General features: G+C 55.7%; 1 protein-coding gene across 2 annotated transcripts in view; it reads left to right on the top strand.

Annotated features, from left to right (window-relative positions):
• Window positions 1–381: 381 nt before the first annotated feature.
• MX2 (MX dynamin like GTPase 2) overlaps window positions 382–15,033 on the top strand; it is a 30,598-nt gene continuing 15,946 nt past the window's right edge. Inside the window, exons 1-7 of one of the 2 annotated variants that reach the window (XM_036242734.1) lie at window positions 930–1,411; window positions 2,270–2,799; window positions 4,611–4,925; window positions 5,470–5,662; window positions 7,154–7,294; window positions 10,402–10,556; window positions 13,110–13,248. In XM_036242734.1, the coding sequence (XP_036098627.1) occupies window positions 4,680–4,925; window positions 5,470–5,662; window positions 7,154–7,294; window positions 10,402–10,556; window positions 13,110–13,248 (874 nt within the window). In that variant the 5' untranslated portion in view covers window positions 930–1,411; window positions 2,270–2,799; window positions 4,611–4,679. Of the gene's footprint in view, window positions 428–929; window positions 1,412–2,269; window positions 2,800–4,610; window positions 4,926–5,469; window positions 5,663–7,153; window positions 7,295–10,401; window positions 10,557–13,109; window positions 13,249–15,033 lie in introns of those variants that run through there. The other variant, XM_036242733.1, reaches the window with a different exon arrangement.

The following is a 15,033-nucleotide window of genomic DNA, read 5'->3' as shown; positions in this document are numbered from 1 at the left end:
TCAAATGACCTCACGTGTCTCGTGAAGGACAGCACAGAATAGAACATTTCCATTGCAGACCGTCCTCTGGGACAGCGCTTCTCTGACTCTCGGCTCTCCAAGCGTGGCCCCAGGGCAGCCTCCCCGGAAATCTTGTTAGCAATGCAAACTATGGACCCCCCCCCACGTCCCCCGGGTGGACCCGCCCCCTCCGCTCACCGCCCCCCCGGACGACTTAGGGGACCGCTGCTGGAGTGAGACCTAGACCTTGATGCTTCTGTTGGTTTCATTTCCGAGGCCCGGACCTGGTTTCGTTTCCCTGGTTTGGTGAAGGAAGGACGTGGGCGGAGTGGCCCACGCACCAGATAAAAGGGGAGCGCTGGAAGGGGCGGCAGTGACCGGCGGGGACGGCGGGGGACCGGCGCGTCTGGGTGCTCTGGGCTCACAGGTAAGGGCTGCGGGAGAGCTGCCTGCGCGTTCTTAGCCAAACAGATGTGCCTTTCAGAGGATTTCCTGGTGTCAAGAGCCAGGAGCCATAAAGATAAGTTTCGGATGCTGCTGGTGACACGCACTGAGACCTGTCTTGGCACTGGCCTTCTTCAGTCCTGCTCCCAGGGGAGCTCAGGGGGCTCGGGACGGCCCCCTTCCAGGATCTGGCTCAAGGCCTTGTGGTCACCAAGGACACCTCTGCTCGGCAACCATGAAGTGCACACATGGGGTTGGGGCGGGGTTTGTGCCTGTGTGACGCTGAGATTTATAACAAGAAATATCCTAACTGGGTCGCGATGCTGGACATCGCATCCCAGATACGAGACTGAGCATCTGAAAGTTGCTCAGAGAATAGATCTTAAAAGTCCCCATCACAAGGAAAAAAAGATATTGTAACTGTGCATGGGGATGGATGTTAACTAGACTTATTGTGGTGATTATGTCACCATATATACAGACATTGAAAAAAAAACAAAACACGATGTATTTTTTGGTGTTTGTCTCTGTTCCTGTCACGGAGCTCCTAAAGCCCTAGGAGTCTCCTAAGGGGTGAGAGTGTTGTCATTGTCATGTTAATGAGGTTGTGTTGGACCCGGATTGGAGCTGGCCGCCAGGGGAAACACCTGTGGTTAGAGGGCTGCCGCCTCCAGCTCCACCCCCAACCTCCAGGGAAGGGGGAACAGTTGGCCAGTAGTTCTGGATGTAGAACCAGTCATCGGTGGTCAATGATTTGATCAATTATGCCTCAGTATTGAAGCCTCTATAAAACCCCCAGAGGATGGGCTGCGGAGAGCTTCCTGGCTGGTGAATATGTGGAGATCTGGGGAGAGGGGTGCATCCGGAGAGGGCGTGGGAGGTCTGCACCCTTCCCCACACTGGCCCTGCGCATGGCTCCGTCTGCCTGCTGCTAGGTCCCAGCCTTTTCTAATGGACCGGTGATCTAGTAAGTAGCATGTTTCTCTGAGTCACGTGAGCTGCAGCAGCAAATGAATCAGAACCAAGGAGGGTGCCGTCGGAACCTCTGACCTATAGCCGGTGGTCAGGAACACGGGCAACAACCTGGACTTGCCCTCGGCATCTGAAGTGGGTGGGGTGGGGGCAGGGGCAGTCTTGTGGAATCCAGTGCTATCTCCAGGTAGACAGCATCGGTGCGGGGAGGGGATGCATATCGGGATGGGTGTCAGAATGGTAGCCCCAAAGCCAGGTCTCAGGGCTTCAGGTACCCTCTTACTGTGGTGCTGCTGGCACAGGGCCACCCTCAGTGTTGTGCGGAAATGCCCATCTCCTGAGGGGACAAGGCGCTGATTTCTGTCATTTGCTGAGGTCCTGTTGTAAAATGTGTTAAATTATTTTGCCTTCGGATTTTTACTTAGAGACATTGATGCCAAGTCTTCCCAGCAAAGAGAGGCATTTGCGGGGAACAGATCAGGTATAAACCATGGAGGATTAGTGTCCTGGGCCTGCTGTGACAAAGTGACACATCTCAGTGGCTTACACAACAGAAACTTCTCTCCCAGCTCTGGAGGCTGTGGTCTGGGCTCAAGGTTTTGGTGGGGTTGGTTCCTTCCTCGTCTCTGCCAGTTTCTGGTCTTTGCCAGCAATCCTGGGCATTTTGCGGGGAGCATGTCTCCAGATGCCTCTTCAGGTCATGCCACCAGCAAAAGAAGGACTGCAGGCCCCACGGTCACCCGTGACGGGGTGCTCTTCCAGGTCAGGCAGCTCCCCGCCCTCCACAGGGAGTAGGGCACGGGTTAGACTTAGCCCCTTGAGTAAACACATCTTCCTTTCTCTTTCCTGGAAGCGATGATGACATCTCCGTGAGTCAGATTTGGGCTGTACTCTGCTTTTAGGAGAAAAACATTCCTGATTGGTGGGAAAGGAGGCAAACTAACCCCACAGCAGGTCAAGGGGCAACCGTTTCTAATTAATGGCAGTGTCCATGGAAGAAACATTCAGCTGTGAAGAATTTTGTGAGTTTATTTGAGCCCAAACTGCAGACAATCGCCAAGGAGCAAGATCTCAACGGATTGAGCTAGAGCTCGGGAGAATGGCAGTTTTGCACCTTACTTTATACGAGCAGAAGAGGAGATGTGAGTGGGTTACATGAAATCCACTGGTGACAGATCAGGGAGGCGGGAGAAAGCAAAGTGGGGAAACCCCTGGGATTAGATGAAAGTGACATGATAGACACCTACTCCTTGTACATCGGTGGGTACAGGACAGTCAACAATTAACTCAGTGACAGTGCGGGGATGTAGTCTCTGCAGCGGCGCCTGTGCTTCGAGGGGTCCTGAGAAAGGGATGACTTTGACATTCCAAAGGTGTGAGACGGTAGGTGCAAAGGCCACAGGCAGGCCCGTGAAGGTGAAGATGGACCTTCCTTAGGGACGATGCCGGTCTAGGCATGACTACCTGCCGTCACTACTTTTGGTTCAAAAGTTTTCATTTGAGCTCTGGTCGGTTTGGCTCAGTGGTTAGAGCGTTGGCCGGCGGACCAAAGAGTCGCGGGTTCGATTCCAGTCAAGGGCACAAACCTCGGGTGCGGTTCGGTCCCCTGGACTTCACCGGGTTGTGCGGGAGGCAACCACTCGATGTGTCTCTATCATGTCAATGTTTCTCTCTCTCCCTCCCTCCTTCCCACGCTATCTGCAGATAAATGGAAAAATATCCTCAGGTGGGGATTAAAAAAAAGAAAGAAAGAAAGAAAAGTTTTCATTTCAGACCATCCTTTGTGGTGACTTCAGGTCTGCGTCTGCAGGGCCGCCACGAGGCCTCCCTGAGCTGTGAGGTTAGGACGTGGCCCCTGTACGTCCACAGCCGTACTTTCCACTTGGAGAACCGTGGCCTCCTCCGCAGACGGGGGCCGGCGCATGTCTGGGGGGCCAGCAGGCCTGGAAATGGATGCAGGGCATGGGGGTCAGGCCCTTGGACCTACAGAGACTCCTCGGGGGCTCAGTGAAGCCTGTGGGAAGCTTGAAACCCAAGTCAAAAAATGGTCCAAAGGCAGAGGCGGGGCGGAGGGCTGGTCTTCCAGATGGCATTCCTGACATCGCCTGGCACTGATGGTCCTCTGCCATGCGGTCCCCACATCTGAACAGCTTGTCTGTTTCCTCCTCAAAGTAACAACTGGTCGTTGGACCCAAGGCTGTCCTCTTCCAGCCAGTTGCTTGGCTGGTCTGAACTCCCCGGCGCATCTTTTATAAAATTCAGGCTGAATCAACCGGTGAGCAGGGCATGTCCCTGTCTGGGGCCCTCGAGCACAAAGGAGAACGAGCCTCCCATGCCCGGGGCCCCTGGGACGGCTGCTCCCACTCCTGGAGACACTGCAACGAGCCAGCCACCTGCCCGCCAAGGACAGAGGCGGGAGCAGGTCCTCCCTCCAGCCCCAGAGGGAACCAGCCCTGCCCACAGCCCCAGACAGGGAGAGGACAGACTCTGTCCTGAGAGCCCGGGGCTGTGCACCAGGCTGGGACAGGCCCGTGCAGGACTGCTAGGCTGCCGTGCGTGCTAGCGGGGAAAGCGTGCGTGTCGACTCGCCGGCTGGGGTCTGAGTCCTGACGTCACCAGTACAGGGACCCACCTTCCTCTGCTTCAGTTTCTTGGCCTGGAAAATGCAGATAAGCAGCTACTACATGGCAGTGTGGTCCAAGCTGAACGGGTGTCTCAGCGGGAGCTGGGGGACGGGCCTCCATGACACCCGCTGCCACTTAGGGACAGTGCTGCCACCCTCCTCCAGACTCCCCAGCAGCCTGAGGGCCGGGGCTGGCTTCCAGAGGGCCTGAGAGATGCCACCTCCCATCTCGCCACAACTAACAGTCTCTTTTTTATCCTGAGACACAGGTGTCTCAGAGTGACAGGGGAACATTCACACTCTTCCATGAAAATGTGGAATCCACTGCCCCTTGTCCCCCAGGAGCCCTGGGAGCCCTGGGAGCTATGGAGACCCCACTTATTATTCTCTGTGCCTGTCTGCCACCCCCAGCCCTTCCTGCGGACAGGGGGCCTGTGCTGAGATCCTGGTCTCCCCAGTGTCTGTGTGCAGGGCGTGGGCTGTCCCGGGGCTGCGTGAGCGGGTGCTGGCTGGGTGCAGCCTGGGGCAGTTCACCAGGTGACTTGGCCACGCCTCCATCCTGTGTCTGCAGCGTTTGTCAGAAGACTGTGGGTGCTGAGCAGCAGAGAGCCCCCTGCTGGCTGCACCTGGGCGCCAGTCGATGCCAAAGTCCCACAGGTCTGGGGCACAGCAGAAGCACGACTCATTTTCCTCCCAACACTACCCAAAAAAAGAAATGAGTTTCTTCCCACAAGAGCCACCGCGGTTGGTCGCACCAGGAGGACAAGTGAGGTTTCCTCCAAACTGGATGGCAAACAAGGACGCGGTCCACCTCACCAAGAACTTCAACCTGATGACGCTGACCCCTCAGCTGCCCGGAGAGAGCAAGGGCCAGCAGCACACAAAGGTGAGCGTGGAGGAGGGTGCTCAGGACGGGCGCCTCTGGCCACCGGCCGGGGGAGGGGTGGCGAGTGGCTGCAGGTGGCCCACCACCTCCACCGGCACAGCTGGTGTCCCCCAGCTCTCCCGGACCGTCCGGCAGACACCAGGCCCTGTCTCCATATGCGTCTGGGGGCTCCTGCTGCACGTGGGGGGTCTCCTTCCAGGAGCCCTTCCTCCAGCCGTGCCTGCTGCTGTTGTTCTCGCCAGCGCCCCCAGCTCCGCAGCCCCCGGGCCCAGCTCCCCTCCTGCCTCTGGCTGGGAGTGCCCACCTCTTGGTACCTTCTCTCTGCTTAGTCAGGCACCTCCACGCCAGCCAAATACCCCCGCTTCCGCAGAGGCACAGCTGCAGCAGGAACAGAACACAGGGACGTCCCCGGAGGCCACCAGGACCCACCGCTCACCTCCTTTCTGCAGCCTCCATGAGCAGATGTCCGGAGTCTGCAGCAATTCCCTAGAGACACGGAGCCTGATCAGAGGCCGAGGATCTAAAGCTGTTCTGCCTCTTCCAGGGGCTTGAGAAACACCTGTACAACCAGTACGAGGAGAAGGTGCGCCCCTGCATCGACCTCATCGACTCCCTGCGCACCCTGGGCGTGGAGCAGGACCTGGCCCTGCCCGCCATCGCCGTCATCGGGGACCAGAGCTCGGGCAAGAGCTCCGTGCTGGAGGCTCTGTCGGGCGTCGCCCTGCCCAGAGGCAGCGGTAAGCACGGAGTGGCCGGCTTCTCCCCGCGCAGCAGCCAGCCCCTGTGGGGTGCCCGTGGTGGGCGAGACAGGCCGCTGGGAAGGTCCCCAGGAGGGCAGCTCCTGTAGGCCCTGGACAACTTAAGTCTGGCGGGCACAGGCTGCCCCTGGTTTTCCAGGCCCAGCTGCACGTGGCGATGCCGTCGCTGGCCTGGAAGAAGTCACCGTCCTGGGACCCTGCTGTTCCTCCCTAGTGGTCTGTGTAAGAGCTCAGAAACATTTCTTCTTTGATCGTGTTAACTGCGTACGTTTCAGTTGACACGTGAAGTCCTTTTGACGAATTTTCCCAATGTTTTCAGAAGCTCTTAGCCAGGATCATGTGATAAGACACATTTTCCTTTTTAAAAAACAAAAGAACTTACATGCATATGTGCATAACCAATGGACACAGACAAAATGCTGTGAAGGGGAAGAGGGTTCCGTGGGGGAGAAAGGAAAACCGTCCATAACAAAACTAAACTAATAAAAAAATATATATATATATAAATTTTTTAAAAATGAAGCTCCTGTACAGTTTAATAAAATAATTGTAAAGGAGAAAAATTAAACAGGAAAGAGACAATACCCTCAAAGTGGGTAGGCAGAGGCTCATCCTGGCCTGTCCCCTGTTCCTGTCCCCTGCCAGTCCTGCCACGGCCAAACCCCACCAGGCCCAGGGCCAGGAGGCGCCACGTCACCCCACAGGGGCCTCCCAGGCACCGAGGAGGGTGTGGGGACACCAGAGGGCTGCACCTGCCGATCACAGTGTGCACGCAGGAGCCTGGCCAATCTTCACTGCAGGGGGTCCTGCGGGGTCCCCATGGGCCAGGCACCTGATACCTGACACTTGAGAATAAGAGTCTGGGACAGGCACTCCACTCTGCCCTGGGTTCAGCATTTTGGGGAGAGGCATACAGGGCGAGAACCAGAAGGCCAGTGGCAGGCATGGGACCCAGGGAAAGTGCCCAGGCTGGGTGAGGAGGTCATGCTCACTCATCACCCTGCAGACACTCCGGCTCCGGCCTCGAGGAGCTCAGGGCTGGCCCAGCCTTTTGCTCCAGCTGCACGGGGCAGGAGGGACGGGGCCCTCCCCCCCCCCAGGTGCCCCATAAGCCAGCCCGGAAGTCCCTTGGACCCTCCTTCACCATGTGCAGCTCCTCCCCAGGCTGTCACTGCCTTCTGCCTGCATCCTGGGAGGTCGGAGGGTCACCGTTGGGGGGCGATCTCGTTGCCCCCATCTGTCCCTGTCCTGCGCTGCCACCTGGACCAAAGCAGGTCTCAAGGGCAACACCCAAGGTGTTTCCAGGGCCGGACAGCGAGTGAGGGGGGCCTGATCGGGTCCCAGACAGGGACAGAAATTTCCGACCAGGCCTCTGGGGATCCTGAGGCAGCTCCTGAGGGGTGAGAGCGAAGGACACCTGAAATACTTCTTTTCAAAGGAGCTTAGAGTGTTTGGGAAACTCTGTCTCAGGAATTGTTACCAGATGCCCACTGGTGCTGAGGCTGAAGAAAGCAGTCTCGAGTGACTTCTCGTGGAAGGGGAGGATCACCTACCGGAACACGGAGCTGCAGCTTCAGGACCCCTCCCAGGTGGAGAGGGAAATATACAAAGGTAAGGCCCGGGCTCTGGGGGTGGGTGCGGGGTGCCCCCTCACGGTCCTGCCCCCTTCAGCTCCCCCCGGTCATCGGGGCTTCTTCAGCTCCCTGGGGAGCACGCTCTCTTCCTTCTAGGAGCTTCCAGGGCGGGCGCCCCTGCCCCTCACACTGCCCCCCACCTGCCCCTAGCTCCTATTCTTTCTTTGGGTCTCGGTTTATCTCGAAGGACCCCACCCTGCGCCCCTGCGTCCTGGTCACCGCTGTCTTGAGTCACTGCTCTGACCTAACCACAGCTGGCCACCCGGTGGCCGTGTCTCCTGGCAGCTTCCCTGACGTGCAGCCCCTCCTTCCTGGAAACACAGCCACCGCCCGCCTTTGAGCTGAGTGTGTCAAAGTGTAAGATTAGTGTTAGGTAATGACAGAATGATAGGGAAAAAAGCTCAAATGCTCCTGGAGTTCACTTCCGCACCCCTGACAGGGGCCCCTGGTGGTCACCGCCCACCCGCGACACCAGAGCCTGCCCATCCCTGATCGGCATCTCCCCTTAACTACTCTGGTCTCAGCCAGGCAGGCAAAAGTGACCCTGATCGTCATAAGAATCTCCGGAGGGACAACCTCAGCTCCTTCATAAACAAAGAAGTCAGCGTCTGAGGGCGACGCCTTTGCATGACTTTCTGGGCTCAGCCCCCAGAGCACCCTGCCTCCGTAGGTTCCCTGGAGGGGTCCTGGCCCTAGTTCTAGTGTTCACCCCCAAATACAGAAGCTGCTGAGACCCTAGATTGGCAAGTTTCCTAGCTTGAAATTGCACAAACTCTGAGGCCAGCGGTGCCCACGACGGCCGTCCTGGGGCTGCCTGGCACCCTCATGTCCGGCGGTGTTCATTGACCGGCCCTGGGCTCTGGGGCAGGGCCAGGAGGGCTGTGTGCTCACCCCACGGCAGAGCTCGCTCACGCGGGTGCGTGCTTGGTCCGCGTCCTGGGGAAGGTGTGTGATAAGCAAGCTGTCGCCGAGGCCTTAGAGAACAGCATCCGGAACCCCATCTGCTGCTGGTGGGGGTGGAAGGGGGTGCGAGCCCTCTGCAAACTGGCGGTAGCTGCTCAGGCTGGAAGGTGCGCGCCCGGCACGCCTCCGAGTACCACCCAGCCAGATGTGCGCCCAAAGCCAGGTTGTAGGATGTGCCGTGGTCGCCACACACCGGGACCACCACGGTGTCCCTCAGCAGCTTCCCCTGAGCTGGTGACCAATGACCTATGTGTCCTTGTCCTGTCCTTGGCATGTGTGTTCTACATATCTTCCCCTCATCTAAACCATCCTAGGCTTCAACTTATTTCAGGGTGTTTGCAGGTCCTCTAGCTCCTGGCTTCTCTGTGTGGTTCCTGGTCAGCAGCGACATCACCTGGGGCTTTTTGGAACTGCAGAAGCTCAGGCGACAGCCCAGACCTGCCGAGTCAGAATCTGGGCGGTTACAGATCCCTGACCTGTCATATGCACTTATTTTGAGAAACCCTGGTCAGAGCAGGACCAGCTACATGATTTAAGGCGCTCGGTGTGAAATAATCATAATCAAGTCACTATTATTATACATGCGTAGGTTGGGGTATATGTTAAGTATGTAATAAATTGTATATAGTTCTCAAAAAGAAAAATTTTAAACGTCCTATAAAGATTACATGTAGAAAGGAATCCATTTTCAGATAGAATATAAGAAAAGAAATAATTTTTCCCCTTCTACTTCCCAGGAATACTTCTTTCTTTTCCTCCTTCCTTCAACACCTCTTAACCCCCGAGGGACTGCATCATAGGGTTGCTGCAAAGTATTTCCTGTCCGATGATAAACAACAAATAGTGTCCAAAGGGACAATACCTGTTATCGATGTGTCCTGCTCGCTTACATAATCTTGTTTAGCCAAGGGAATCCCACCCCGTGCGTTTCTCCGCGGTCCCTGCAGCAGACCCTGGGGTGGCTGGCAGTTGACTCTGGGATGATCCCCCTCTCGGGGGTCTGCGTAGCTCCAGACTGGCCACAGGCCTTTAGATGAACCCTGGCTTCCAGTGGACAGAAGGAGGCAGGTGGCTCTGCACTGGGTGTCCTGGGTCGCAGGGGTAGCTACGCTGCCATGAACATACCTAGCAGTGGCGTTACGTGTATGGTATTTGTCTCGTGTATGTTAGTGCGTGCATTTATGTGTATGTGTTCGTGTGTATGCATATGTATTTATGTATGTGTGTGTTAAAGAGTTGGATGGATACAAAGAGGCAGAAAACACTACTACTGCCTTGGAACACACACACTCACACACATACATATATTTATTTATATTTATATAGACCTATTTTTCCTGGTCATAGAAGTAGTACATACCTCTATTAGTTCTCTGTTGTTACGTAGCAGGTTAAAACATCAACATTTCTCCTCTCCCACAGTGTGTGGGGTCAGGAACTAGACAAGTCGGCCCCTGGCTCAGGGGTCCAGTGAGGCCGAGTCCAGCTGTCGGCTCGGGCTGACTTATCTGAAGGCCCGGCCGGGGCTGGTGACCACTGCCTCACATGGCCAGGAGGCCAGTTTCTTGCTGCAAAGATGCTTCGGTTCCCCACTTTTGTGGGCCTCTCTATAGGTACTTGGTGTTTTTATGACTGGGCACTAGACTGCCCCAGAGTGACCATCCAAGAGCAAGTCGGAGGAAGCCATTACCCTTTCATGTCCTGGTTACACTGTCGCTTCCACCATGTCTATTCCTTAGACATGAGTCCCTCTGTCCAGTCCCCACTCAAGGCTCTATCTTTTGGTGACAGGGGTGTTGAAGGATCTGTGGACATATTTTAAAGCCATCACAACACCTAGTGAAAAATATTTAAAAACGCAAAGAAAGAGAACACAACCCATCCACAACTCCAGTGTGAACACATCGGTATGTTCCCTCTAGAGTTCTGAGAGTGCGCGGGCACACTACCCTGTACACGGCCCCTCGGTGCCTCGGATCCCTGCAGGCTTCTGTGAAACGTCTCTGAGCACCGGGGACTCTGAGCGCCTGTGTTCTGCATATATATAAACAATCACCTTCAAGAACAAGTGCTTTTTCTCGGACGGGTCATTAATTTGGACACGGTTTCTCCCGCTTTAAGCCCAGAACATCATAGCCGGGAATGGAGTTGGCATTAGCCACGAGCTCATCAGCCTGGAGATCATCTCCTCCGAGGTCGTGGACCTGACCCTCATCGACCTGCCCGGCATCGCCAGGGTGGCCGTGGGAAATCAGCCCCAGGACATCGGGGTGCAGGTGAGCCTTTCTGGGGCTTGGGAATGGGCCCAGCTGAAGTGGGGAGACCCCGAGGCCTCTGCCAGTCCCCAGGGCCCGGTGGCCTCTCCAGCCCTCGCGCTGTGACTGAGCCGGGGTCTGATGCTTAGGGTGGGACCAGAGTCTGGCAGGTCATGAGGACAAGAGGACTTGACTTGGTGAGACCGGGGGTACGTGGGACGCCCCTGCCTAACATATGAGGATTTGGGTCCAGTGTTACCAGCTTCTTGTCCAAAGAAGCCAGAGATTTAGATTTTCACATGAATTCTGCCCATTTTAGCAACACTTAAAAAAATTAGCGCTACGTAAAATAATCAGAACATCATCTGTGATCTCTGGTCAGGGGCCAGAAGGCCAGCACAATGGGGAGGGAGGACAGTCACAGGTCAGCAGTGACCCAGGACACACCAAGAGCGGCTGAGCTTGTTGCTTCTTTTCCAAAGACCTTCCCACCTGCAACTGCGAAGAACACAGTCTTACTGGGATGCTTGAGTCACACCTGATCTTTGAGCAAGGCCTGTCCCCAAACTAGCCTGTCAAACTTTGCTGAACCAGCTCACAGGGAGGGTCCCAGGGACAAGGGTGGGGTCCAGGGTTTGGAAGGATAGGGTGGGAGAGGGGGAGGAAATGAGATCCTCCTATCCTGGGAACTGGGGTCACTTGCCTGCCCTCTTTGCTTTATGAGGGACACAGCCAGTGTTGGGAACCCAACCATAGCCAAAGTCGGGGTGTGGCAGGGACCTCCTGAGCGGGTTCTCCGCTGCTCTGGGCAAAATCTTGGGGAGCTAAATGTTGGTTCTTACTCAGCTCCGGAACCACCATTGCCTGTCTCCCGGAGAGGCTAATGAGCTCGTTTTCCTTACCTACCAAGTTAGCAGTTCCTGTTGCGCACTCCTCGCCCGCCAGGCGGCGCGGATTCGTCCACCCCACGCACGGACCTCCCTGGAGTCTGGGAAAGGCGCGTGGGCGGGGTCAGCGCACAGCTTCCTCCTCCCCCTCTCTGTCCTCCAAGGGAGTCCAAGGACCTGCCCCCAACACCGTGGTCTCGCACAGTTCCATCAAACACAGAGTGGCCATGATGGCCACATGTCACTGGTGCTCGAAGTATTCGAAAAATCGTGCGCCGTGACGCCAAGCCTTTCACTGCATTTCAGAGTTCTAGCGGGCTTTGTTTTTCTACCTCCTTCTGCGTCTCATTCATTGTAGGCTCAGCCCGGCCACGCACCGCGTGGGGCTGGTGAGTGACTCACAGGGAGGGAGTGACACCCGCGAACCAGAGGCTGCAGGTCACGGCCCTGGGCCCGCTGGGTACACAGAGCCCTGGCTCACGAAGTGGCAGACGCGAAACCATGGCCAAAGATCGGCAACAGCAACAAAAACCCTTTCTAGAAAAATTAATTGGGACAAAAATATGTCTTGCCCTAAGTTTTACATCCCTTTGCCTGTCTTTATTGAATTCCTGTTTAAATTATTACGACAGGAATGTGTTTTGTTATGGAAATGAACAAGCTAGACCAGGAAGGACATTATTCTGTGTCCCACCCAGGTGGCCATGCAGGTAATTTCCTGCGTGTGCCCCTGGCACCTGCTATCTGGTGACCAGTCACCATTACAAACCCCGTTGCAGTCAGACCTCGGTTCTCGACCGTCTCCCATCTCAAACATTTCGGTTCTCCACCAAGTTGTCCAGCTTCTCTTACCTCCTTCAGGGCTGCACTCAAATGCCACCTTACCAGGGAGGCCCTTCCTGATGCCTGGCACCCGTGCCTGGCCCTCTGACTTCACTCGCCTTCCTTATGGAGCGGGTATGCCCATGTTTCCGGCGGAGACAGAGCCCCTCGGGGACACTGCCTCAATGCTGACTCTCTAGATCCCAGACGGGCTCAGTATCTGGGGGCCCCATAACCATTTGTCGCATGAATAGAAATTCGGTGTTTGAAGACTTATGTTGCCCACATCTCTCTTTTGCTTAAAATTTCTAAGAAATTGTATTGTATTTCTCTAATTCGAATGAGCTAGACCCCTCCGAGAACAAACCGCAGAGTCATCAGTGTTAGGTATGAGCACATGTAGGGACATTGTGAGATAACTGCTGTGAGCGGCCACCGTGCCTGCCACCGAGCGTGCTGTGCTGGACTGGACTCTGCACAGTGTCACAAGTCACCCCAAGGGCCCCCGGGCTTCTGGGGCAGGTACGACACCAGCACACATCATGCTGATGGAGTAATAATAGTCTCAGAAGCCGCCGGGAGAGACCTGGAGAGGAAGGGGGGTTGCTTCTGGCTACAGCAGCCAGTCCTCGGGAGAGAAGCTATACCAGGGGTGGGCTTTCAGGAGTAGGTAGGACGTCAGCAGAGAATTCCATAAGGCCAGGTAGGGTGGACATCAAAGGAAGGGCACAGGCCTCGCCACAGCTCCACAGTGTGAAAACTGGGTCGTGCTCTAGGACAACACTGGTTTTCACAATGACGGGGTCTCACTGTGTTGTTGGGTAACCAGAGATGTGTTCTTCCTTGTGTGATTCTTTGGCATCAGATCAAGGCGCTCATCAAGAAGTACATCCAAAGACAAGAGACCATCAACTTGGTGGTGGCCCCCTGTAATGTGGACATCGCCACCACGGAGGCATTGAGCATGGCTCAGGAGGTGGACCCTGATGGAGACAGGACCATAGGTGAGAAGAAAGGATCAACTTCCAGAAGATGGGAAGGGAGGGGGAGGTCCTCATACCTGTAGAAGGCCCTGGAATTAGGTCCACTATTGAGTCCCCATCCTGCGCTAGGTTCATGTGCTCTTCCCGCAGATGCCCCGCGGGCTCGGGGGGCTCAGGGTGCACTCCTGTAGATGCCCCGCGGGCTCAGGGTGCTCGGGGCGCACTCCTGCAGATGCCCCACGGGCTCAGGGGGCTCAGGGTGCACTCCTGCAGATGCCCCGTGGGCTCAGGGTGCTCAGGGTGCACTCCCGGATGCCTCGTGGGCTCAGGGTGCTCAGGGTGCACTCCTGTAGATGCCCCGCAGGCTCAGGGTGCTCAGAGTGCACTCCTGCAGATGCCCTATGGACTCAGGGTGGACTCCCCGGATGCCCTGCAGGCTCGGGGTGGGGGGGGCTCAGGGTACACTCCCACGGATACCCCGCGGGCTCAGGGTGCTCAGAGTGCACTCCTGCAGATGCCCTGTGGACTCAGGGTGGACTCCCACAGATGCCCTGCGGTCTCAGGGTGCACTCCTGTACCACAGAGGGTCATCTTCACTCAGTCAGATGTGGTTCTTCACCCTCCTTCTCATCCCTCATTTGCGTTCATGAACCACTCTGGATGGGGGATGGATGCCTTATATGTTCTCCCACAATGGCCCGGAAAGGAGAACGTGACCTGTCCATCGGTTCTGCCATAACACAGTGACGTTCTTAGGACTCCTGGGTGCCTAAGAGAGAACTTCTCAAAACCTCAGTGAACGCACGACCAGGGTAACATTGGAGGGTTTATAATCAAGCAGAAGACTTTGTGGGAAACTGGGTTCTCTTACATTTTCTTTTTATTTAAATGTCACCCTAGACGGCATTATAGGGACTTGGTTTAAGAGCACAGACAGCCTGGGTTTGAATCCTCATTCTGCCACTTACTGGCTCCACCTCCTCGGGCAATACATCTACCCTCTCCTGCCCTCCATTCGTCATCTGTAAAATGGTGTAACAAGTGACAGTCACCGGCTAGGGTTGTTGGGGGGACTCCGTGAAGAGTTATTGTGTGCACCAAGTCTTTCCTCAGCAAGAGAGCTGCTATTTTTTTTTTATCCTCACCCGAGGATATTTTTCCATTTTTTGTACAGATAGAGTGGGAGGGAGAGAGAGGAAGGGAGAGAGAGAGAGAAACATCGACGTGAAAGGACACATCGAGTGGCTGCCACCCGCACGACCAACCAGGGCCGGGGACAAACTGCAACCGAAGTATGTGCCCTTAGCGGGAACCGAACCCGGGTCTCTCCGGACCACAGGCCGACGCTCTAACCGCTGAGCCAAACTGGCCAGGGCAAGAGAGCTGCTATTTTTTTAAGTATTATTATTCGTGACCACTTCAGCCGTCATTCCGCTTACCCACAGAGCTTGCCTTCCTGACACAGGGCAGCCACCCCCGCGCCTAAATGACGACAGTGTAGCATTGCCTTTTCCGTGTCTTCCCAGGCAAGTGCCTGGTTTTCTAGTAAGAACAGAAATACATATTGGGAATGCACTTCAGGTACAATGTTTTACCACATGTGAATGATGACCTGTGCGTTTCAAATGCACCGCACCAGGGAGACTCTCAGACCTTGGATCACCAGTCCTTGTCAGTCATAATCATCAGGGATGTCTCATTGGTGGCCAAAGTAGGTACCATCCTCTGTTCGATGGATAAATCTATTTGGATATTATCTCTACAGCAATTTAATGACACTCTTAATGTTTTATGATCCTCTCATTA

The sequence above is a fragment of the Molossus molossus genome, unplaced genomic scaffold (assembly GCF_014108415.1).
Source record: "Molossus molossus isolate mMolMol1 unplaced genomic scaffold, mMolMol1.p scaffold_m16_p_5, whole genome shotgun sequence".
Lineage (NCBI taxonomy): Eukaryota > Metazoa > Chordata > Mammalia > Chiroptera > Molossidae > Molossus > Molossus molossus.
The sequence above is the reverse complement of the archived record's forward strand: the minus strand, read 5'-3'. Positions and strand labels throughout refer to the sequence as shown.